Source organism: Odocoileus virginianus, chromosome 15 (assembly GCF_023699985.2).
Source record: "Odocoileus virginianus isolate 20LAN1187 ecotype Illinois chromosome 15, Ovbor_1.2, whole genome shotgun sequence".
NCBI classification, from domain to species: Eukaryota; Metazoa; Chordata; class Mammalia; order Artiodactyla; family Cervidae; genus Odocoileus; species Odocoileus virginianus.
In genome coordinates, this window is record NC_069688.1 from 51,700,728 (window position 1) to 51,725,731 (window position 25,004).

The window sequence follows — 25,004 nt, forward strand, 5'->3', positions numbered from 1 at the left end:
TGGGAAATGTTTAAAATATGAACTGTTTGCACTTTCATTCCCATCATGTGTAATTAGATTAAAATGAAATTATTTTAAAGGCCCTTTCTAGCTTTGAAATTCTTTGATTAAAAGACATTTAAAGATATGGAGAAAATGGAGCCCTCCTACATTGCTGTTGAGAATGTAAAATGGTGCCATGTGGAAAACAGCCTGGAAGTTTCTCAAAAGTTTAATAGTTACTGCATGACCTGGAGAGTCCACTCTGAGGTACATACTCAAGAGAAATGAAGACATTATGCCCACACAAAAGCTTGTATTATCCATAATATCAAGAGCAAAACAATCCAAGTATCTGTCAAGACTGGACAAACAAAATATTCCATTGTATGATGTTTAAACAATGGAATATTATTCAGCAAGTGAGAAACTTCTGATACACGCTATGGCATGGATGAACCTTGGAAATGTCAAAGAAGCCAGTCACAAAGGATCACGTATTATATGATTCCATTTACATGAAATGTCCAGAATAGGCAAACCCACAGAGACACAAAGCAGATTAGTGGTTACCAGGAGCAGGGGATCGGGGTGAGGGAAAACATCAAGTGGTAACAATGTTCTAAAATTACACTGTTTAACCACTGAGCTGTTTATACAACTCTGTGAATATACTGAAAACCACTGGATTGTACATTTAAATGGGAGAACTTTATGAGATATATATACATATGAGAATATATATATATGAGAATGAGAATATGATATGTGAATTACATCTCAATAAAGTTGCTTTACAAAAAAGAAGACATTTAAAGACAAATGGGGTATGTGTCAACACTTTTCAGCAGAGTAAAGTAAAGGTTCTGTTGTGTACTCAGAAAGCTGTCTGAAGCTGCATTTGTACTTGGGGGTTATTATTTCCTACAGTTAAACTTTCTGTGATAATGTAAAGATGAAAATGTTCTTTATTGTGTAATGCTATTTTAGTAAAATGTCTTCTGAATGGCAATAATCTGAAACCAGAGAACAATGGTAAAGAGATGGAAAGGGTATTTTCCTTAACGTTGTACAAAGTATGTTCAATTTACACGGGATTTTCAGTTAACCCAACAATGTTCTTACTTCTCCATAAAACAAAAACAAACAAAAGCCCTAGACTCAGTGAGAATTTTAATACAAATAAAAAAGGAATGCTTGAACATTTTCTGTTGTGTCCTGTGCAAGAAGATGTCCACTATTTCAGCAGGGAACAGAAGGTTCTTTTTAAGGCAAAACTCTTTCTAACATGAGGCTTCCAAAATGATGAACCTCCAACTGAAAGTTAAACCTGGAGGGGAAGTACCCGGTGTCCGGGGCCTCACACGTCCAGTCTGCACTCTTGGGAGCCCCTTCTAACACTTGGAACACACAAACACTCCCACAGGAGAAAAACCTGGCCTGATGTCTCTTAAACCCCAATAACTTACTTTAGTAAACTTACTTCCATTTGACACTTCTGTAATCTCGATTAAAGAATATTTGGGGTGCAGTGGATAAGAATCTGCCCGCCAATGCAGGGGACACAAGTTTGATCCCTTGTCGGGCAAGATTTCACATGCCGCAGAGCAAGTAAGCCCGGGGACCACAACCACTGGGCCCACGATCTAGAGCCCACAGGCTGCAGCTACTGAGCCCGCCAGCTGCGACTGCTGAAGCCTGTGCCGAGAACCTGTGCTCGCAACAAGGGAAGCCACCGCAATGATGAGAACGTGCATGGCAGCGAAGAGGGCTCCCGCTCACCGTAACTAGAGAAAGCCCGGGCAAAGCAAGAAGACCCGGCACAGCCAAGAGTTAACAAAAAAATTAAAATGTTAAAAAAAAAAAAAGAAATATTTGGTCTATTTTCCAAATGAACTTGCACTGACAGGATTAAGTACACTGGTCGTTTATTTGGAGAGCTAGGTGGTAAGCGTTGTTACTTGCCAACCAAGGACAAAGTTAAACTGACACAAGCCCTATTTGGGCTCCCAGGGACCACTAGCAATAAAACTTACTGAGGAGTTTAACAGTGAATTCAGGTTGTGAGAGGCAAACCGATACGTGAAACCACAAAACATACATGTATTCACATTTGCTTTTTAACAATTACTGAGTCTCCACAAGGGAGAGAAAAATGAAGGTAGGATCTGTGTTCTCAAGGAAACACAATCTGGTTAGTAGAGAACAGATAAATACATAGTTATTAAGTATTATAATTACTACGTATAACACATTACTCACAGGTTGGAGAACAATTTGTACGAAGCCTTTGATTAGATCATTATGATTTGCAACTGATAATAGCATGACACCTACGGCGGCACCTAAGACGCGGCCTGGCACATGGGGGCTTTACCGGATAGGTAAACGAGTGACGCACCTTCCTACCCGTTGGCTCATTTAACGTCATTGTCACCCTGCAGAATGTTTTCGTAGCTATTCCTGCTGTGAAGTAAAGGAAGAAACCGAAGCCCTGGTCACACAACTAGATACAGCAGTGACTGAAGCTAAATCTAGGTCCTCTGACTCAAAATCTCAAGTAAGCATTTCCAATAAAAATGTAAATGGCTACACAATTAAAATGCATTTTTAAAGAGCAGTTTCTGGGCAACAGCATAGGGTAGCTTGGTCAGATTAACCTTCTTGCAGGTAAAAATGAGAAAATCTGTAATTAATAGACACAGAGTCTATTGGAAGGCATGGCTAAAGGGCTTCAATCGGGCAGAAGCTAAAGAGGAATCTAGCCTTCACTGACAAAGCTCAAGGGGTGGGATCTGACAGTTAGAAGCCTGTGCCAGGGGTGGTCTGGGGCTGACTGAGCAGTCAGGAATTTGGGGTGTGGGGGCAGGAGCTGCAGGGGCGGTAAGCCTCAACATCCATCTATAAAACTCACCCAAATCCTCACCACTAAACCATATGCGCAATATCAGAAAATGCAGAGTGTGCTTTATGGAGAGAAAATGCAGACCTAAGTGACTTTCAATGAATCATTTTCTTTCTACTCCTCTTCAACAAATTGCTATGACTATTCTCCCGAAACACAGCTTATTCAAGCTCATTGAGGCTTGATTTTTAAAGAAACGGGTAACTTTATGCCTAAATAAAGACAATGAAAGATACTCAGAATTAGAAGTTCAGTGTCTAACCTGAGAAATTTCTACTTAGGAGCGCACAAGTTCCAATAATTATGATGTTTTTATTACCAGATTTACAAAGACAAGAAAGTTAGAGGGCACTCAGTTGCTGAAGGTGAGGGAAATGTGGCTGAATGGAGTGTTAAGTCATTCAACTTTAGGGGAGGCCAATCTGACAACCTACAGAAAACCTTCAAATTATGCACATCCTTCTAATTTCAAGAAATATATCTTGAGGAAATAAATGTGTAAGTATACAAAAGATACATTTAATTTAATATATTCATTGCAGTACTATTTAGAAGTAAAAAAGTAGAAACTATCTCAATGTCCAAAAATAACTAATTTATAAAACTGCTAAGTTTACCCAATACATTGTTACAGAATAATGTTCAAAGTTTATTACATTTTAAAAAACAAATGACCAAAACCCACAAAATCCTGTAAAGCAATTACCCTTCAGCTAAAAAAATTTTTTTAAAGTTAAATATGGAAAAAATATTTTTTTAAAAATCAAATTACAAAGGGATGTGTACTGAGACACAGTAATGGATGCTATGGTACATAATACATACTGCATAAATGCACAACATTAATTTATTCACATCCAAACAGATTTTAGAATAAGCTTGAGTTGGCCTGTGTTAAGGTTGGTTAGTGTTTATTTCTGTCATACAGATAAGAGAAGGAACAAAACTGTTAGGAATTCAGAAAGCACTTCAGAAATCTAAAGCAAGATAATAAATAGACAGAAATTTGCTTACTTCTGTGGCATTCACGAATACATTCAATAATATTTAGAGCATAAGTAAAATTTTCATGCTTACCTTAAAAGCCAAGATAATGCTGATAAACAGAAGAATAATGAGGACCAAACAGGTAGGATTCACTGACATGATATCATCTTTGTAAGGAAAATCAGGAGGCTGCAAAAGAGAAGAGTCTTATTGGCAAATCTCATTAATTATCGAGCGTAGCAATGAAGACCCAGCACAATAAAAAATAAATAACTTTTAAAAATAAAAACTAAAGTAAAATACTGCCTTCTTTATACAGAGCATTTTTGCTGATGCTACTTCTCAAAGAGCAGAATCTTGTATTAATAGGTATTTGTAGCATTGGTGGGACCAATTGGTGGAATTGGTGGGACCACTGGTGGAATGGCAAACCCACTCCAGTATTCTTGCCTGGAAAATCCCAAGGATGGAGGAGCCTGGTAGGCTACAGTCCATGGGGTGGCAAAGAGTCAGACACAACTGAGCAACTTCACTTTCACTTTCACAGCATTTTAAAAAAATCAAAACTATTATATACAGAATGGATAGACAAGGTCCTACTGTATAGCACAGGGGACTATATTCAATATCCTGTGATACTGTTAATAGGAAACTATTCTTTTGTGATACTGGATATAGGAAAATATTCTTTTCCTATAATGGAAAAGAATATTTAAAAAAAGAACTCTGTATGTGTATAACTGAATCACTGTGCTGAATAGCAGATTAGCACATTGTAAATCAATTATACTTCAATAAAAAAATTTTTTTTAGTAACAAGAATGTATATCTATGTGTAACAATTACTTCGCTGTATGCAGAAATTAACACTGTAAATTACCATTATAAATCAACTATACTTGAATTAAAAAAAAAAAGAAGTCCTACCATCTGACCAAATTGATTAACTACCAGGGCAAAGGAAACCCTTTTAAGAGGATTGAAATCTGCTACTATATATAGTTTCTGGGAATGACAGGACATCACCATAAACCATGTGCTCAGCACAGATCAACGCTCTCATGGTAATCGGCTTACACAGTGTATGTCGAAGGCAGCTCCGTGTGTGGTCACCCTTCTTCTCTCCCCATCACCCAATACTATGTGTTTGGATCCCACTTTAGCAGTAATATGAGACTTAACAAAGGAGAAAACTCGTGACTCATGTGGCTGGCCCTCTCCAGGATGACCCTCACCCAATGGTTTTCAGAGTCCCCTTCCACTGTGGCAAAATACCTAAGAAATAAAATCTAAGTCATTCCTTGTGATCAGCTCATCAAACAGGCCCTTGCCTCTTGGAACCTGAGAGGGCTGTCTGTAGTACTGATCTCAAAGGGTTAAGAAGAAAACAAATGGATGTTACTTACAAAACCAACATGAAATCTTACCGTTTCCAGAAACACTGGGGGGTAGGGGGGCAAACCGGGATTAAAGTGGGCGAGACCCTTTCCACAAAGATCTCTTACACTCTTTATGCCAGAAAAGTGAACGTGGTTTCTATATCCAGTTAAGATCTATTAAAAACACACGCACAGCTTATTTATCTGTGTTTTACAAGGCTTCACATGCAAAGAGCAGGCACTGGAACTTCTCTCCATCAGCCTTTTCAGACAAGTCTCCCCAGACTCACTATATCTCAACTTGTCAACAAGACCCGCAGTATCAGAGCAAGTCTGACATCCGCTTTCATTGCTGTCTGCCGCTCAGGCAACTGTGATAACCTGGAGGCCTTGCTCGTCCCGCCCAGATGGATCTTCAAGTAGGACATTCAGAAGATACCTACTTGTATAATTTGGTTTATACTTACAAATAAGAAGTAGATAGCGATTTTTTAAACTGATACTAGGATCACTGCCAGCGTCACTAACATGATCATTTTACAAGTGAGCACACAGTGACTGAACGATGCACGCATGACAGGAAGTCTAGGTGGCATCACGAGTGCTCTAAATGCCTGCCTGCACGTCAGCCTTTCTCCTCCTTATAAACCTTACAGCAGTCACCTTATAGTCATGACTCGCCTCTACTGCACAATGCCCTTTCCCAGCCCCTCACATGACAGGCTACGTGGCGATCCTGTTTCCTCCACGATTCCCGGGTGACATTAGGAGCTCAGTGCCAGATTATCATCACAAAGTCAAGCCCAAGTCCTTAAAGACAAAGGTAATTTTACAACCTGCTGGTCACGTATAAACCCCTCACGCAGAAACATTTAGCTATTATTACAAGAAACAATAAATACGTTAAGTTAGCTCATAGGAAAACACCAAAATTTCCTTGACACTACACTCAGAGACCTGTTTTCCAAGAAGCAAAAAGAAGCTATCTCCTACAGCAATGACCACCTGATACTTCAAAGGGACAAAACTCTAAAGGCTTTTCATACGTGGTCCACTGAATACTAGCCACGTGATCTGGGCAGGCCCCCGAGAGGTCAGGAACTCCTGTTGCCACACTTCCAGCCTGCCTCCATCCCCTCCACGTCTCTTTTTCCACTGACCTTCTTGACCTCTGTTACCACATCAAACCCCCAGTCTGTGTCTTCATCCCAGAAAACAACCTGCTTCTTCTCCCATGCTCAGAAACTACTACTACAACCTCCAAAGACTGAACATTTTCTCCATTTAAAACATTCTTTGATTTCAAACAAATTAAATTTTCATATACATTCATAATTCAAAACACAACGATTTAAAGACGTGAAGGCATGGATATATCCTAAGCTCACACCCTCCAAGAGCTCCTTAATAGCAAGCCACCCATATTCACTCATAATGTCACAAAGGACATTTCATAGAAAACCAAACCCCAAAAGAAGCTGGAGGAAGAGGGGGGTGGGGTGGGGAGGGAGACTGAGGGACAAAAAAAAAAGCTGGAGGAAGAAAGGGGTTCTACAGTCAAATAAGTGTGAGAACCAGTGTATATCAAGTTTCCCACTTTCCATACACAGCAGAGGCAAAAAGCTACCCTCTGCTGATAACTGAGCAAATTGCATTTTACAAAAATTAGACAATTAGTAAGCAGCTTGTAAATTAGATAGGTACCTCCAACACCATCATCACCACTGATCTACCTCAGGGAGTTAAGTTTTCCCAAAAAGCATTCTAAGAAATTCAAAACCTTTATTCAAAGATCTCTAATTTCAGATGCCAGTTAAAAATCCACAAATTAAAAAAAAAAAATTCACAAATTATTATGTGTATGTTTCTCTCTACTTCCTTTATATCCCTATCTTGACCAAAGATAGGGGTGTCTCTTTCATGTCACGAACAGACATTGTAATTTTGAAGGTCATGTACCAGCTGTCGTATGTATTCCTGGATGGAGTTTGGATAAACAAGTATGGTGACCGCAACCAAGGTGTTCAGGGCAAAATCAAAGATCTGGTAGCAGAAGAATGGGATGATCCAGGCCGCGTGTTGCTGAACAGAAGAGAAAAGTGTGTGTTAATATGCTTGGTATGACAAAACATTATTTTAATTCAGAGAAATCTTAATATGATGGGAAATGGAGAAGTAGAAATACATTAAAGCGGGTCATGATGGCAACTTGGTAAACCACACAAAAGCAGTCAACCGCAAGTCTCCAGTGAACGTTTCTGAGACCGTAACATTGGTTTTCCATGTAACATTAACAAGAGATTTAAACTTCCAAAGATTCCTACAGGAAACCGGGAACAATCATAACTCACTTCTTACAGACAGCAGCACAGATTACACGTGTAAGAGATGGAGGAAAAGGCCCAGGACCTTGCTTCCAAGCTGCTTACCTTGTATGCTCCGTACGTAGCCATGGCACAGATAAGGATCATGAGAACAGAAATCGCGATGGCAATGCACATGTCTGTCAAAAGGTTTTTAAGAAAGAAAATCAGTTGTAGCTCCACTGTTTAACATTTTTTAGTCATTCTTCAAAGGCATTTTGTTTATAAACCAATTATAGACAAGAACTTTATATCACCAGCATTCCTTTGGAATTTGAGACGATGATAATAATGGAAGCAAAGTGCCTGAAAATGTTCTCCTTAAATCATATATTTATACGTCTATATAAAATACCTGTGTCGGTCGCTCAGTGGTGTTCGACTCTATTTATAGATATATTTAATAGATAAATTAAATCTATTTAACATATTTGATATTATATATATATTTAACATATTAACAATAATCTATATTAAATATATATATAAACATATCTATATGTTAAACAGTTTGGTCTTCTGGGCCACTGAATTATATGTATAAAAACTGAGGTATTCTTTTAACAAATAGGTATCTAACTTGTACTTCATAATCTCACATGTCTCGGACCCCTATCCGAGGGGTAGGACCCCAGCCTTCCTATCTCACTTAAAAATCTCAATTTCTTATCAAGGCCGGTATGACTGTGTTTAGTCTAGAACCTGCTGACCTCTCATCTCCCCCACGTTTTTCTGCTCACCCTAATCCAGCCGTATCACCGAGTTCACTGAACACAGCAGAATCATCCCACTTCAGGGCCTCACACTTGCCCTGTAATGTCTGTCATATTTTCACCTGACCAGCTTTGGCTGTTTTAATCATTCAGGTCTTGGCTCAACACCTCCAGGAGATCCTCCCTGTTCATCCTGGCTAATGTGGCCTCCCAGTCATGCCCACATGATTGCTGTATTTTCTTGATAGAACACATCACTATTGTCTTACTTATATTTGGTGCTTATGGACGGTCTTCCTCTGCTAGAGGAACTTTCCTGACAAAAATGAGTTTCTATGTCTCATTCACTACTGGTCACGTATAAACAGAAGGTGGCAGAAGGTGACATGCCGTACGTGGGCACTGAGCCCTTGAACTGCAATCTAAAATGAGATGCGTTGTAAGATTGACATGTCCTCCACATTTCAAGGCCTTAGTACACAAAAAATTAAACTATCTCATTGATCACTTTTATCCTGATGACAACCTGCAGTAATATTAGGGATATACTGAGTGAAATATATTATTAAAGGCAATCACTTGTTTGAGTTACCTTTTTACATGAGGCTACTAAGAAATTTAAAATGATTCATGTGCTTGCACTGTATTTCTGCTGAACACTGCAACTCTAGTATAAAGCCTATATCCCAGTAGGCACATACGGAAGACTTCCTCAAGAGGTCGTGTCACTCTATTTTTTAAGAGATTCTGATAAGAAGTACAATAAGGCTGGATTTGTGAAGATAACATGCAGGGTTAGCATCAGGCTAAGAGAATACAAAAACCCTCGCAGTAACGTTATCTGTATAGTGCTGTCAGTTTCCAAGGCATTTTCACGGCTATCTCACTGAGTCTTCCTAACTCTAAGGTAGATGTTACTGTGCCCAATGAAGAGATTATGAAACCAGGGCTCAGAGGTTATGTAACTTGCTGAGATGGCATCTGCATCAAAAGGCTAAACTATGACTAATCCTGCTCTTATGATTTCAAATCTCTGACTCTACTATTCTGTTTCTCCTTAAGCTTTAAATACTAACCAAATGAACCAATTTAGGCTGCCACTTCCTACAGGTATTTCTCCAAAGCAAAGCATTCTAGTTTTAGAACCACCTGCTCTATATCCTCAGCTTCAGAGATGAGAGGTTATTTCAAGTGGGAGGTTTACAAACAGAAGTACAAGGTCAAAGTACTTTCTATGAGAGAATGCAGATAAATCGGGACTTCCCTGGCAGTCCAGTGGACCCTGCACTTCCAACGCAGGGTGGGGGCAGGTTCATCCCCTCATTAGGGAACTAGATCCCACACGCACCAAGGCCCAGCCAAAAAAAGTAAAAAGAAAAAAAAAAAAAAAAAAAAAAAAACCCAAAAAACAGATACATAGGGTTTCTCTGGTGACTCACATGGTAGAGAAAGGATCTGCAATGTGGGAGACCCAGGTTCAATCCCTGGGTCAGGAAGATCCCCTGGAGAAGAGAATGGCAACCCATGCCAGGATTCTTGCCTGGAGAATTCCATGGACAGAGGAGCCTGGCGGGCTACAGTCCATGGGGTTGCAAAGGGTCAGACTCGACTGAGTGACTAACACAGACACAGACTTAATGCAATAAATTTATAATAAAGCCGATGACTTTTATTATTAATAGAGTAAAAATTTGATTCTCAAAAATAAATTTTTATAAGAGAATCAAAAGATGATGGGATGTCCCTGGTGGTCCAGTGGTTAAGAATCCGCCTGCCAATGCAGGGAACACAGGTTCGATCCCTGGTCCCAGAAGATTCCACATGCCATGGAGCGACTAAGCCCCTGCGCCACAACTACTGAGGCCACACGCCCTGGGGCCCAGGTTCTGCAACAAGGGCGGCCACCGCGGTGACAAGCCCGCACCCCGCAACGGGAGCAGCCTCGCTCTCTGCACCGGGAGAGAGCCTGCGGGCAGCCACGGAGACCCAACACAGCCAGATAAATAAACTGATTAACTAAAACAAAGATGATGAATACTCGTCAGTACTTAAGGAGTATGATTTCCTTCAGGATACACAGTATTTATAACTTTATAACTTTAATGCTAAATGACCTCACCTTCCCCTGTTATGTGGGAAGAGGTACCAATAGGGCATTTCACGTAAGCCTCATAGCTGTCTTGCAGGGCAAGTAACCTGCCCAAGACTGCCCAGCTAGCAAGTGGTGGATGAGATACTCTAGCCAAGAAAAGTCTACCTCCAGAAGCAATGCTCGTCTGTGCTACCCAGCTGTGAAGGAGATAGAGCAAATACAGTGGTGGAGGTCAGAGTCCTGGGATTCCACAGAGCCTCCCTAAGAAGAGCTGGACATCCCTTATTACGTGCAAAGCTTGTTAGAACCTGTAGCAATCTCTCAAAACTTGAACTCAGGCAGAAGTTCACTATTTTGTTAGTCTTCCTTTGATGGTTTTAAAATTCTGTACAAGTATCTTCTATAACGAGAAAAATTAATTTTATAAAAGCCAACCCATTGTGGGATACTCTTTGACTCCCTCATAGATCTTAAAAGAGAGATAGATAAACAAGCAAACTCAAGGCTTTATTAAAAAAAATAATATCAATGACCTTTATATTAACATAATTTATATAAGGTTATAATACAATTTATGTTATCTCTTATGTTAATATCAGACATATCAATGTTAATATAGAAAAATTTTAAAAATATATATAAAAATTAAAATCTTGAGTATTTTTATGTCCTATTCTGTCTAAAAAGAAAACCACTCCAGAACTAAATCTCACATAACCATTAAAAATTTTTTTAATTTCCATCTTTCTCAAAAATATAAAACCCAGGAGAAATTTAAAAGGCATAAATAAAATTATCCTATACCACCTAGGTGGTATCCTATCACCACTCACAATGAGATAACAGAAAAATGTTAATTTGAGATAAGGAAATTTTCAAAATTCTATTCCTATAAGTATATACCAACCACACTGAACAGAATGAATAAATCTCAAGCATATGAAACAGTTTAGGTAGGATCAAAGTGTAAGTCAAATAAAAACAGAGAAGATAAGATAAAACAGGCTAATATATCTTGTATCTCCTAGCAATCTAGAGAAGTCAACTCCTCTGAAACAAGGGTGTAGCATTACCGTGGCAAATACAAGAGTCACTCTGAAGAATTAAAATTCATTCTTTTTGTAATTATGTCAACGGGCAAATGAGGAACTGGTTCTAATAGGGATTTTTACAACCAGTAAACTACGGGTCAGTGACAGAAATATCCTTTACTCATTCTGTGCACGGTACACTAACCAGTCAGATCACACTGCCTGCAAATTTGTTTCCTACGTTAAATTCCTGGCTTAATGATGCAGTTTTCATTTGAAAAGGTTCAGAAGAAAAGCTACACCACAGGCCACAAAAGGCATAATTAGAAAACATTTCCTGACACACAGCCAATCACTGAAAACAGAAAAGGAAATGCCTTTGTTAAAGTTAACCTAGTTCTTTTTCTACTCTCCCTTTATGTTTCTTGGATTTTCTTTCCATAAAACTGGTAGCTAGGTAGATAACTACCTGATTTACATTTGTATTCTTACCTGCATTCTTTTTTTTTTTCTTACCTGCATTCTTATGGCTCACTTTTCTCTAATTTTTGGCCACATTTTTGGCTTCTGGAAACAATATTTGAGGTATATTTTCACAATTAATTCTAGGAGAGAACTCTTTTCAGATGTATTCACAGCAATAATATGAGCCTACTGAGAGCAAAATACAAAGCTCCCCCTTGCCTCCTACACACACACGCACGCACACACACACGCACAAAAACAAAGCCCTCATCAGTTCTCTGCTCCCAGCAGGCACTCACATGGGCCATCATCAACCGGCCTGCACTTTGGCATCAGAGAGAATAAGAGGCTGACCCCTGCTGTGAGGCGGCCTCGGGTTGGCCCTTAACCAAAGATAGCTCTGTGCTCCCTAGAAAGAGGTCAAGGCTCCTTCATATCTAGGGACAGTTAGCATCTGGCCTTGATCAAGCAAATTACGTCACCACCCCTAGTAGTCTTCTTAGACCTACATCTCTGTAAAAAGATCTTGAAAATAAATATTCACTGAATTACCTTTTTAGAAAAATAAGATGGCTAACAAGGTGTAGAATACACAATCTTTTGAGCCACATTTAAAAGGATATTTAAAAGGATAAAAAGATGAAAAGGATGGAAGGGTAGGAGGGCAGATGGATAAAACTAAAGGGCCAGGATGGTTCCTAAGGCTTCACTTCCTCTGCTGTTGCATTTGTATGTCTATTTCCTCAAAACATGGGGATGTGCTCAAGTGGACTGACTGCCCAGCTGGTTTGGGGGTATGTTAATAGAGAGCAAGTAGGCAACCTGAGCCTTTTCCAATGTGGTGCCAAGAGCCATAGGAAAGGCCCCAGCTGATCTTTTTTTCCCCTTCTATTTCTTAGCTATCATCAAAACTTTCTTTTTTTTTTTTTTTAAGGTCCATCAAACCTGAATTTTACTGCTTGCAAGTAACACATAGCTGGATTTTTAAAACCCAATCCGAAATTCTTTATTTTAACAGGGTATTTAACATGTTCATTGTAGTTGAGATTTTGTCTTATTATGGTCATATTCTTTTATAATATTTACTGTATCCTTTTAATATGGCCTCATCCTTTCCTTGAAACCTTTTTCTTACTTTCTGTTTGTTTAGTTGCTAAATCATGTCAGACTCTTTTGCCACCAGGTGGGTTGTAGCCCACCAGGCTCCTCTGTCCATGAGATATCCCAGGCAAGAATACTGGAGAGGCTTGCCATTTCCTTCTCCAACTTTCTGCTTTATCCATTTTTAAATCAGTTGTCTTCTTATTATCATATGGTCAGAGTTCCTTATATATTGTGCATATAAATTCTGTGTTAGTTCCATGTTTGCAAATACTTTCAAACACACACAGTATACAGAGAGTGGTATAATGAACCCTCAGCACCCATCTGGTTTGGATGGTTTTATCTATGATCACTTCACTTCGGTCCATTCTACCACTGGGAACAAGAGGATTGCTTCCAGTTTTGGGTTATTATGAACAAAAAGTCTATGGCCATCTTTATACATGGCTTATGAGGGACACAAGCGTTCTTTTCCGCAGGCTGCATAGAGGGATGAAACTGCTGGGTCATAGGGTGGGTGCACATCTAGCTTTAGTTTTCCCAAAGTGGTAGATCACACTCCCAGCTGTGGCTTGAGAATTTCGGCGGCTCCACAGCCATCAGGGGTACTGGCAGTCCTGTCCAGGCTGCCACTCTGAAGGAGCGTCATGAGTCACTACTGGGCTTGTAATTTCCAGCTCTTTTATATCCAGTAATGTGAAGACTATTTTCATGTTTCTTAGTCATATGAATACCTTCCTTTGTGAAATATCTGTTTTTCTCTTTCTTGATTTCACACAGAACAATTTAAAGACCACCTTTTCTTCAACAAACGTTATCTTAAAAGAGATGTCTATATATGGTAAATAAATTCTTATTATTCCAATGGTCATTTCCTTCTCAGAAACAAATTTCTTATTATTTTAATGGTCACATATTATCTGCCCAATGAATAAGTTTTGGACTTCCCTGTAGCTCAAATGGTAAAGAATCTGCCTGCAATGAAGGAGATCCACGTTTGATCCCTGGGTTGGGAAGATCCTCTGGAGAAGGGCATGGCCATCCACTCCAGTATTCTTGCTTGGGAGACTCCCATAGACAGAGAAGCCTGGAGGGCTACAGTTTGTGGGGTCACAAAAAGTTGGACATGACTGAGCAATTAACACACACACTCAAGTTAAGTTTGGCTTGAAAGATAACTTTGCTGCAAAATGAATCAGAAATTGATTGGGATAATCTGCTATCTGGCATGTTTGGCGCTGAAACCTCCTGTGACAGTTTCTTGCCAGTCCACTAATATTTCACAAATAAAACCATGAAATCTGTTTCTCTGAATTTTACCTGTTTCTGCTTCCCCCCTAATGTCCTTCTTCTGCTCCAGAATCTAATCCAGGGTCTCACACTGCATGTAGCTGGATCTCCTTTGTTTCTCTAAATCTATGGCAGTTTTCTAGTCTTTCCTAGGGTGTTCCATTTTTTTAAACCATATAAATATGTTTATAAGTTGTAAATGTATTACACGTTTTTGTATATAAATCATGTAAAAATACATATGTTCAAGAGCTAGCTGTTTTTAAAAAGAGAAATCTTGATTCTCTTTCCTTTATCCCAGTGGATTCTCCTATATCCTCCATTTCGATGTAAATCATAGGGATCTCACCATCTTGTGAGATACACTCCTGTTCTGTCCTGGATAAAATCTTGAGATGGCTACCGCCATTCCCAAAGACAATAATGTTAAATTGCTATTCTGCATACTATAATGTTCAAGCACAATTCAGAGCAACTGACCGTACCCATTTCAAGTTCTATACTCGTGTATGTTAAATACAGAAAGGGTCGTCAGCCACGATGACCTTTGACCCACAAACATTTATTAAAAATAAATCTACTCATTCATTTATTTGTGGCTGTGCTGAGTCTCTGCTCCTGCTCGGGCTTGCTCTAGTGGAGGTGAGCCAGGCCTCCTCTCCAGTTGCAGTGGGTGTGCGTCTCACTGCCACGGCCTCTCCTGGTGCAGAGCAAGGCTCAGCGGTTCTGGCTCACAGGCTGTTGATCCACAGCATATGAGATCTTGCCAGTTCAGGGATCGAACCCATGTCTCCCGCATTGGCAGGTGGATTCTTTATCACTGAGCCACCAGGAAGTCCCCAACAAACTTCTTCTTAAAAAGAGATCAAAACATATGAAAAAGGAAATGTAAGAGGAAAGCAGTTAAGAAAAAGATTCACTCAAGAGAACGAACATTTATCCTTGTGTATCTTTTCAACCATGTAATGTAAAAGATGAATAGACTGTCCTAAAAGTAATTATAAACCATTTCTTTCAAAGATATGAAACTGCAAATGCACTGGAATTAGTATCCAGGTTATTACAAAATAATTACTGTTATAAAGCTTTGAGTACCAGCAAGCCTTTAAAGTCAGCTAAATTAAGACAATACTGTTAGGCAGTGACTACTCAGCTTAATCTCCGGCAATTAGAACAAGGCAGGCAGTGTTACTACTTGATTCAGATACAACCGTAGCTATATCATTTAAAGTTTCTTCTTCTAACCTCAATTACTTAGGAAAGGAATCCTACTACTGGAAATAGTGAAAGATAAATTACTTCTAAATGTCAATCAAATATTACATTTATAGCTTGCATGGCCTTTTAACTCAAGGGAAGGAAGGCAGCGAGATATTAATTTAATATTAATGGAACTCATTATCCTTTCTGGGGGAATTCACCAGAGTAACAGGATTGTCCAGAATAGAGAGAATGAGCAATGCTACAGCAGAAGTCACGTCTGTCTGACAGGTCCCGCCCCCAGGATGATTTAACGCCCTGACTCCTTGGTCTCTGAAGCTCGGAGGTGGGAGAGGATGGCTGTAAAGTATCTCCTGGTTTCCCATTTACTTCACTTCCAGCCCTTCTCAGGCTGTTCCCCCTGATTTCTAACATCAGGGCTCCTACATGACCCAATCCTGCACTTTTTTCTCTTTACTATCTCCCTACCGGAAATGTCTTTTTGAAACTTACGCCCTCAAATTTACCCCTTCCCAGACATCTGGGTTATAGATTCACATACCCAACTACCCTTTTAATCTCTCCACTTTGCTATATCTAAGTAAGGAACAGCCTATAAACCAGTGAAATATATTGAGTGCTTATTATGGCCCAGATCCCATTTGAGGCATTTTTCATACACTAACTTAGCAACCAGAACAATCTGAGGAGGCAGATACTACAATCATCCCTATATTCAGAGGGGGAAACTAAGTCACACAAACGTCATTAACTAACCCAATGTTAGCCCATTTCACACACAGCAGGGTCAGGTTTCAAAGTATGGTCTGGCTTCAGAGCCACACTCCTAACAACTATGCTAAGCCAATAAAATCAGTTGAGTTTTCTTGGCCAGTGCCTTCATGCAATCAGTAGGTCTAACCCAAGGCAATGAACTGGTTTACTAGGCTTCTAAAAGTCATCTAGGAAGGAAATGAAGTTAGGCCAGTGATTGAGATGGACAAACTTGCTCATTTTGGAATGCTTACAATAGATGTGTTAAATAAGTCAAAATAAATAAATAAATCAGTCAAGTTTCCTGCAAGGTGTGTTCCCATTTCCAAACTCTCTCACTCCTGAAAAGATACAGGTCATATACTCAAGATGGAAAGTAGGAGTCATTTTTGACTCCTCCCTTTTTCTCACTGCCCGTAGCAGTAAGTTGTCGATCCCATCTCCACACCGACCTTCTTTCCTCATCCCCAGTGTAGCCTGGATTGCAGAGAAACACCCCCAAACCAGTGTCCGGGGCCTGTACTCCCACACCCAGCCCCCTAACGCACCTCTACTCAGCAACAAAAGGATCTTCTGAAAACACACATCAGTTCATAACCACGAAATACTAAAACGACTTTCTCACTGAGAATAAATTTCACAAGTCTCACCATGTCTGCTGAAGGCTCTTAGTCCATCTCTTAACTGCACCTTCAGCCATTCTCCACCTTACTCACTTTGTTCCAGACACATTTTTTTAATGCATTTAAAGTTCTGCAAGGCCAGTGAAAATAAACTTGCATGACCTTTTGTCCGGGACTGTGCACAGCACTCTTCCTCTCAGTCAGCATGGACACAGCATGACTGTAGTTATAAAACATTCAGGCTTCCCTGATCTTGGGATGTGTGTGGGGAGGTGGGGGTGGGAGGGGGTACCTAGCCTCCTTTCTGCACGCCCCACATCCACATCCCTGTGTGCATTTCTATTTATCTGGAAAAAGCAACAAAATAACCATCAGAAGCCTTTCCAGAATGGAGAAAGATCACTTTCTGAAGGAAAGGTAAATACTGAGAGATAAAGACACAATAAGATATGAAACTTCCTTCCTGACTCCCTCTCCCCCTCAAAGAGCCAGAAGGCCCAGGGTGTAAAAAGATTCACACAAAGCAAAATTTTAAAAAACAGGAAAGTTAACGTAAGAAGGGAAGAAAAGAAAGACGAGAGATATGATGGAGACTCCTGCCCTTAGAGGCAGACAGAACACATGCAGCACATAAATATTTGTCGTCCTGATTTGTAACGACGGGAAGAGAGTGAAGCATCAGTTCAAATGGACCCATGAATCAATATTTATAATCTAACAGGAAGAACTGGCAGCCGGATTCCCTGCCCTTGAAGATACCAAAATATCTACAATTGTCTGATGTACTTACTGGCATCATCCATGAACTCAAAGTCACCCCCGAGTTCAGAACTTGAAAAGTGGTACTGATCTGGATCAGCCAGGGCGCTCAACAGAATTAGTAGTACCACGGCATTGAGGATCTGCAAGAAGAAAAGAAAAAACCTTAATGAACCCCAGTATATGGCCCTTACAACACAAAATTAGAGGGACCATGTGGAGTTTAACTTCAACAGTTGCTGGACTGTCAACAAAAAGCCCCAACCTCAGAGGGAGCAGAAAAACATTCCCAAGGCAGAGACATGGCCAGTCCATTCATGCAGCCAAGGGCACGTGGCCTGGTGTGCAGGCGACAGCTGGTTTCAGCTCACTGTCCCCTTGGCCGGGAACCCTGGAGCACTGCAGAAACACACAGAAGCCCTGAGGCCAGTGGCTGGAAAAAACTCTCCAGCTAGTCACACACTCTTTTCAAGCAACCTCAAGTTTGTTCAAGTGACCAAACATTGTCCACGGGTTCAGACAACAAGAGTTACGAGCACATCCAAGGAAGGGTGGCAGAGAATGAATGCAAAGCTATTTCACGGAAGATCCTTAACTTCCGCAGTGGCACAGGCCAGTCTATCCCAGGCCCCTATTTCTGTTTTCCAGAAACTACTGAATACATTTCCCTCGGGTACTTCAAACCCAACCTATCTTAAGCAGAAATCAGCTTCCTTAACATCGCTCACCTCTCATCCTCCTTTTCTGTTCTCTATCTTTAAAAATAGAATCATGGACTTCCCTGGTGGCCCAAGGGTAAGAATCCACCTGCCAACGCAGGAGACACGGGCTCGACCCCTAGTCCGGGAAGATCTCGTATGCCTCGGAGCAACCAAGACTGTGTGCCCTAGAGCGGACGATTCACAAATGAGAGAGTAGCCCATACTCGCAACTAGAGAGTCTGTGTGCGGCAATGAAGATCCAGCACAGACAGAAATAAAATAAAAATGTATAATATTAAAATGCAGAACTGCCATTAGTAATTGGAAGTGGAAAACATTCAGGCACTATGCTAGGTGCTTTATGTGGAGTTTCTCTCCTTAGTCCTCCAATAGCCTCACTGAAGTAGGTGCTAAATTATCTGTTTTGTAAATGAGAAAACTGACGCTTAGGGGTTAAGAACGCTGCTGAAGATCAGGCAAATAAACTGGGATTGAGATCCAAGAATTTCAATTTGAAAACCTAGCATCTTAAATTCTCTTCTTTTTACTCAAACCTTGATTATCTTTGGGCTTCCCATCCTCCTTATTCGTTACATCCCACCAACTGTGAGATTTTGCCCACTTCACTGCAGCGTTTCTAGCCTTCTCTTTCCAACTGCCCCGCTGCATACACGGGACCAACACTGATGGGGCTGAAGGTGAGGCAGGTTTTAGAGCTTAGGTGAGGCTCCAGAAGGGATGGGTCATTTCTTTTTTTTTTTCCATTTATTTTTATTAGTTGGAGGCTAATTACTTTACATCATTACAGTAGTTTTTGTCATACATTGAAATGAATTAGCCATGGATTTACATGTATTCCCCATCCCGGTCCCCCCTCCCACCTCCCTCTCCACCCGATCCCTCTGGGTCTTCCCAGTGCACCAGGCCCGAGCACTTGTCTCATGCACCCAACCTGGGCTGGTGATCTGTTTCACCCTAGATAATATACATGTTTCAATGCTGTTCTCTTGAAACATCCCACCCTCGCCTTCTCCCAGAGTCCACAAGTCTGTTCTACACATCTGAGTCTCTTTTTCTGTTTTGCATTGAGAAACTTGAGATAGAGCTCTGTGTTTCACACTGGTCAAAACAGAGAAAAAGAGGAATAACCTTCATGCATAAAGAAAATTCTTCTACTAACAACAATAACTAAAGACATTTCCTCCTGTAAAAATTGGGTTTCCTAAAGCAGCACTAAAAGTTGGTAAAGAATCTGCCTGCCAACGCAGGAGATGCAAGAGATGAGGGTTCAATCCCTGGGTCGGGAAGATCCCCTGGAGAAGGAAATGGCAACCCACTCCAGTATTCTTGCCTGGAGAAATTTCATGGACAGAGGAGTCTGGCGCGCTACAGTCCATGGGGTTGCAAAGAGACAGACATGACTCAGCACGCGCACACACACACTACACACACATACACTATTAAAAATCATATTTGGAAATACCAAGGTACAGAAGAGGTTTTTTTTTTTTTGGAAGCAAGGAAGAGGGACTTTTTTATCGAATTGAAGGATAATTGCTTTACAATATTGTGTTGGTTTCTTTGATAAAACAACTTGAATCAGCCATAAATAAGTATACATATATATATGCATATATACATGTATATATGTGTATACATATATATCTTCTTCCTGTTGAGCCTCCCTCTGCCCATCCCACCCCTCTAGGTTGTCAGCGTTAATATACAACATTTGTTTCTCTCTTTCTGATGTACTTCACTCGTATAACAGGCTCTAGGCTCATCCACTTCAGTTCAACTGACTCAAAGTTGTTCCTTTTTATGGCTAATGTTCCACTGTATTTAACATATGTATACGACAACGTCTTTATCCCTTCATCTGTCAATGGACGTCTAGGTTGCTTCCATGTCCTGACTGTTGTAAATAGTGCTGTGATGAACACTGGGGTACCTGTGTCTTTTTAAAAATATGTTTATTTTTGGCTGGCACTGAGTCTTCGTTGCTGTGCAAGGGCTTTCTCTAGTTGCGGAGAAGAGAGGCTAGTCTCTAGCTGCAGTATGTGGGCTTCTTTCATTGCAGTGGTTTCTCTTGTTGCAGAGCATGAGCTGTATGGTGCACGGGCTTCAGTAGTTGTGGCACATGGACTTAGTAGTGGTGCATGGGCTTAGTTGCCCCCCGCACGCGGGATCTTCCTGGACCAGGAATGGAATCAGTGGCCCCTGCATTGCAAGGCAGATTCTCAACCTCTGGACCACCATGGAAGTCTCATGTGTCTTTTTGAATTATGATTTTCTCAGATTATATGCGCAGTAGTGGGATTGCTGGGTCATATGGTAGTTCTATTTTTAGTTCTTTAGAGGACCTTAGTGTTCTCTATAGTGTCTGTTCTCCATTGTGTATCATTTTACATTCCCACTAACAGTACAAGAGTGTTCCTTTTCTCTGCATCCTCTCCAGCATTTATTTTTTGTAGATTTTTGATGATGGCCATTCTGACTGGTGTGAGATGATGCTTCATTGTAGTTTTGATTTACATTTCTCTAATAATGAGTGATGTTGAGCATCTTTTCATATGTTTGTTGGCCATCTGCAAGTCTCCTTTGGAGAAATGTCTCTGTGTGTCCAGGAGTCTCCAATGGAGGTATGGATCGACAGTGACCTGCTACAGGGTCAGGGCACTCACAGAAGAGGTTAAATGCAGAATTAGGTTATTCATTTTACAAAATACCCATTCTAGAATCCAATATGAAATGGCAACCCCAAGTGGTTGTTTTAGGATTGTTGTAGAATTTGGAATAACCTTTTTTCTTCCTTTATTTTCCCAACTGTCTAACATGGTCAGACTGCTTTTTCAAGGAGTTATAATAATGAGTGGTAATTTTCCAGAACATATATATATAACTCATTTAAACAGATACCACAAGCATGTGGTTAAAATTTACGTACAAAAAGGTATACAGCGAACATTAAGTCTCTCTCCTATTCCTACAGTCAGCCTCCCCACAGTGGCTATTAGAACTGCCAGTTTCTTGTTTCTCTCCAAAGAACCAAGAAATTTCACAGCAGATTTTAAAGAGAGTATTATTAGCGAAACTCTAGTTGAAGAAAGCCTTTCAGAACATATCTAAAGCTTAAAGGAAAGTATGATTTAGATTTAGTCCCACAACTGGCAGATGATTTAGCAAAGAGCTCTGCGAAATCATCAAGTTTTCTTGGAATTTTATCCTCTCTTATCTTTGGATAAGATTATGGACTGAAATAAGATCAGAATGTGTTTCAAAAAATAAAACATCAAAGGCAATGCACTTACTTCTGTTATCACACTGGGTCTGAAAAAAACACACATAAATCTGGGATTCATGGGTGAAGCTTTAATGTAGGAAGGACTGGAGTAAGGAGGGGAAAAAATGGAAAGGTGAGGAGGCGGGGCAGTGAGTCTGGTCAGAAAATACAGGCCAGATTTAGGGATCATGGAGGTCTAGTTTCAGAATCTGGGTTTTATTCTAAGTATAACAAGAAGCCAGTGGAGGGACTTCCCTGGTGGTCCAGAGGTTAAGACTCCACACTTTTAATGGAGGGGGCTTGGGTTTGATCCCTGTTCAGTAAACTAAGATCCCAGATCCCACATGCCTCATGCCTCGAGGAGCAGTCAGAAAATAAACAAAAGCCAATGGAGAATAATCTGAGGTTCAAAGGAGTGTATTAGGAAAAACACCTAGAAGAGTGGCTGGCATGTAACAGTGACTTAAAATTAGTTGCCTTACATCTACAGACCTCAACAAGAACCACAGAAAGTCTCTTGGCTGGCATCAGAAAATTATCTGGTTCCAATCTTCCAGACAGGGCCGTGCAGCTGCATCCCTGTCCTTTCGGTTCCGGTGGACCTGTCAACTTTTTTTTTTTTGCCTGTCAACTCTTGATCAGCTTGTTATTATCCCCTTGACTTGGTTTACTTATCATAATACTTTCACTAATTGCCTCCAGCAATTAGTAAAATTGAGCAGATGCTTTGCTAAGTGCTCAGGAAGAACCTTCCAGGATTCAGGAGGGTAAATAAATCATGCACCCAAATAACACAAAGCAAAAAAGAGGAAGCACGACAAGACTTCAGAGAAAGAATAATGGAAAATCAGAGCAAGTTATTGCAGAAGCTTGCAGCTGAGCCCGGGGTCACGGGGAGGTACAGTGGAGCATCAGGACAGGGACTGGAAAAGCGAGAAGGTTCTGGAACCCAAGAGAACAATTTTGGAAATTCTCCGGCAGTCCCAGTGGTTAGGACTCAGCGCTTTCACTGCTAGGGCCTGGGTTCAATCCCTGGTTAGGGAACTAAGACCCTGCAAGCCATGTGGTGAGGCCAAAAAAAAAAAAAAAGAGAACAATTTAAAGTGTGAGTGAGGCCGCTGGAACAGGGGTTTGTGCTGAGACCAGCAAGCAGCTGGATTTAGTTAGAACACAGTAGACAAAGGAAATCGCGAGGGGCTGAGACCAGAAAGGCAAGCTGCGGGGCTGGTGGGTCCTCAAACCAAGCGAAGAATGCGGGGCTGTGTCCAAATAGTTCACGAGGCAACTTTAAAGGATTTTGAGGTGGGCTATGACGTGATCTGAGCTGCTGTGAGCAAGATGGAGCTGGGAGTGGCTGCGGGGGCTAAACTGGTGGCCGGAAAGCAACCAGGAAGCCCTTCAACAGTCTGGCTGAGCAGTAGTGAGGGTCCTGATCCATGTCACCCCGATTCTCATGACAGTCCTGTCACGTTTGTCATCTTAGGCGTCGGTTTGGGAGGTTAAGTGACTTCTGTCTTAGGTCCCGTGTGTGGAAGAGCCAAGGCCTTTCCATGTGGAGGGGAAATTACTAGAGACATAGGAACTGACAAGCTGCAAAGACAAAAAAGAAGCAAAAAAAGAGACGGAAATTCCAAGGCTGGGTGACAAAATCTAGTCATTATCAGAAATAAGGACTATGAGAAGGTTGATTTTAGGTGGGAAAAGCACTCGCATATATGTGCACGGCTCGGTCGTGTCCAACTCTCGTGACCCCGTGGACGGTAGCCCGCCAGGCTCCTCTGTCCATGGGATTCTCCTGGCAAGAATACTGGAGTGGGTTGCCATTTCCTCCTCCAGGGGATCTTCCCAACCCTGGGATTGAACCCACGTCTCCTGCATTGGCAGGCGGATTCTTTGCCACTGAGCCACCGGGGAAGCCCACAGTACTTGTAAGCTGTCCAACTTATCGTGTCAGCTCAGCCACGTGGCCTGGAAGCCTTTTTATTCAGCCTTTGGTCCTCAGGCCCAACCTCTGGGTGTATCTGTCTGACCCACTTCTTGACGGCCTGACTCGCAGTCCTGAGTGCTGCTGCCCTCTCTCCTGATCAGTCTCTGAACGAGTCATATCGTTCCCAATGTCCGAGTTCCGGCTCCTGCTTATGTGCGTTCTTGCTCCCGAGCGGGTCCCGGGTCCAGGAGACAAATAACACCAAGACGTAATGGCAAGGTCATCACACATCACCAAAGACTCACCACTGCGCCCTTTTAATCCCCGGGCGAAACCTTCGTAATAGAAGGTCTGTGTGTTGTCACACGTTTACTGGGTTATTATATGAAACCTCAGGTGTTAGATGGGAATCTGAGACACCACGCAGGATGTGAACGCAGGAGGCTAACAGGGTGACCCATGAGGACCTAGGTCCGTGTGAAGGGGAGACGGGGGTGTATGTGCAGAACTAGCCACGGCAGATAGTGGTGGTCAGATGGAAAAGGTCAAATACAAGTCAAAGCCCCCAAGAACATCGGAAAGAAGCACTTCCCAGAAAAGAGAACACAGAAATCACCCCGTCATCCATTCTGCCCAAGAATGAAATGTCACTACCAAATGAGAACCAAGAAGACGGTTAGGACTTTAGGATTTGCCAGGAGCACATTATGTAAAGACTGTAGCTAATCAAAATATAAAAGAAAGAGAGGGATTATTTACGTTCCTGTTGGGTTCATGTTCACCAACCTTTGAGCTTTCTCTGTCTGTTTTGGGAGGTCATGTACAAACTGTTCCCGTTCTATTTGCCAAGTGTCCCTGTGGTGTCACATATTTTTCCCCTAGTTCTTGACAATGATTACTTCCACATGCAAATAAATTCAACGTCTGTCCCATTACTTAAGTGGTGTCAGGCCCTTGTATATTCTCTGGGGATCCAAAGTGCTCTTCACCCTTAAATCATACCAGATCCTAAATGAAGAGTGAGACTTGCAGCTTGAATCTAAACAACTGAAAATGTAAAATGCAATTATCACTTTTTAAAAGCCTCAATAAAAGAGACTTAAGAACACTCAAACTCACTGAATGATCATTACACAACAATCAGAACTCTGCACAGAAAGTTGTGTCCAAAAATGATCACTGCAGACTTACAGTGATGAAAATTTTAAACAGAATTAGAATGACTAAATAAGATTACAACCAGAGACTGCTACATAAGCATTAAAAGTTGTATTAAAAAATATTAATGACGAGAAAATGTTCACACTATGTTAATCGATAACCACAGTGCAAAATTTATTCCTATTTATTATTTATGTTCACAGGCATAAATCACAGACTAAAAACACACAATGTTATAAACTATGTGGTAGTTTTGCTGCTGCCTTTT

At 41.0% G+C, this 25,004-nt stretch overlaps 1 protein-coding gene across 2 annotated transcripts in view; it reads right to left on the minus strand.

Moving 5' to 3' along the window:
• The window catches only part of LAPTM4B (lysosomal protein transmembrane 4 beta), a 63,276-nt gene that overhangs the window by 22,037 nt on the left and 16,235 nt on the right, over positions 1-25,004 (minus strand). For both annotated transcript variants that reach the window (XM_020903159.2, XM_070477359.1), the window contains exons 2-5: positions 17,696-17,807; positions 7,680-7,753; positions 7,210-7,332; positions 3,962-4,060 (exon numbers count right to left, since the gene is read on the minus strand). In XM_020903159.2, coding sequence (XP_020758818.1) covers positions 3,962-4,060; positions 7,210-7,332; positions 7,680-7,753; positions 17,696-17,807 — 408 coding nt within the window. The remainder of the gene's footprint in view (positions 1-3,961; positions 4,061-7,209; positions 7,333-7,679; positions 7,754-17,695; positions 17,808-25,004) is intronic.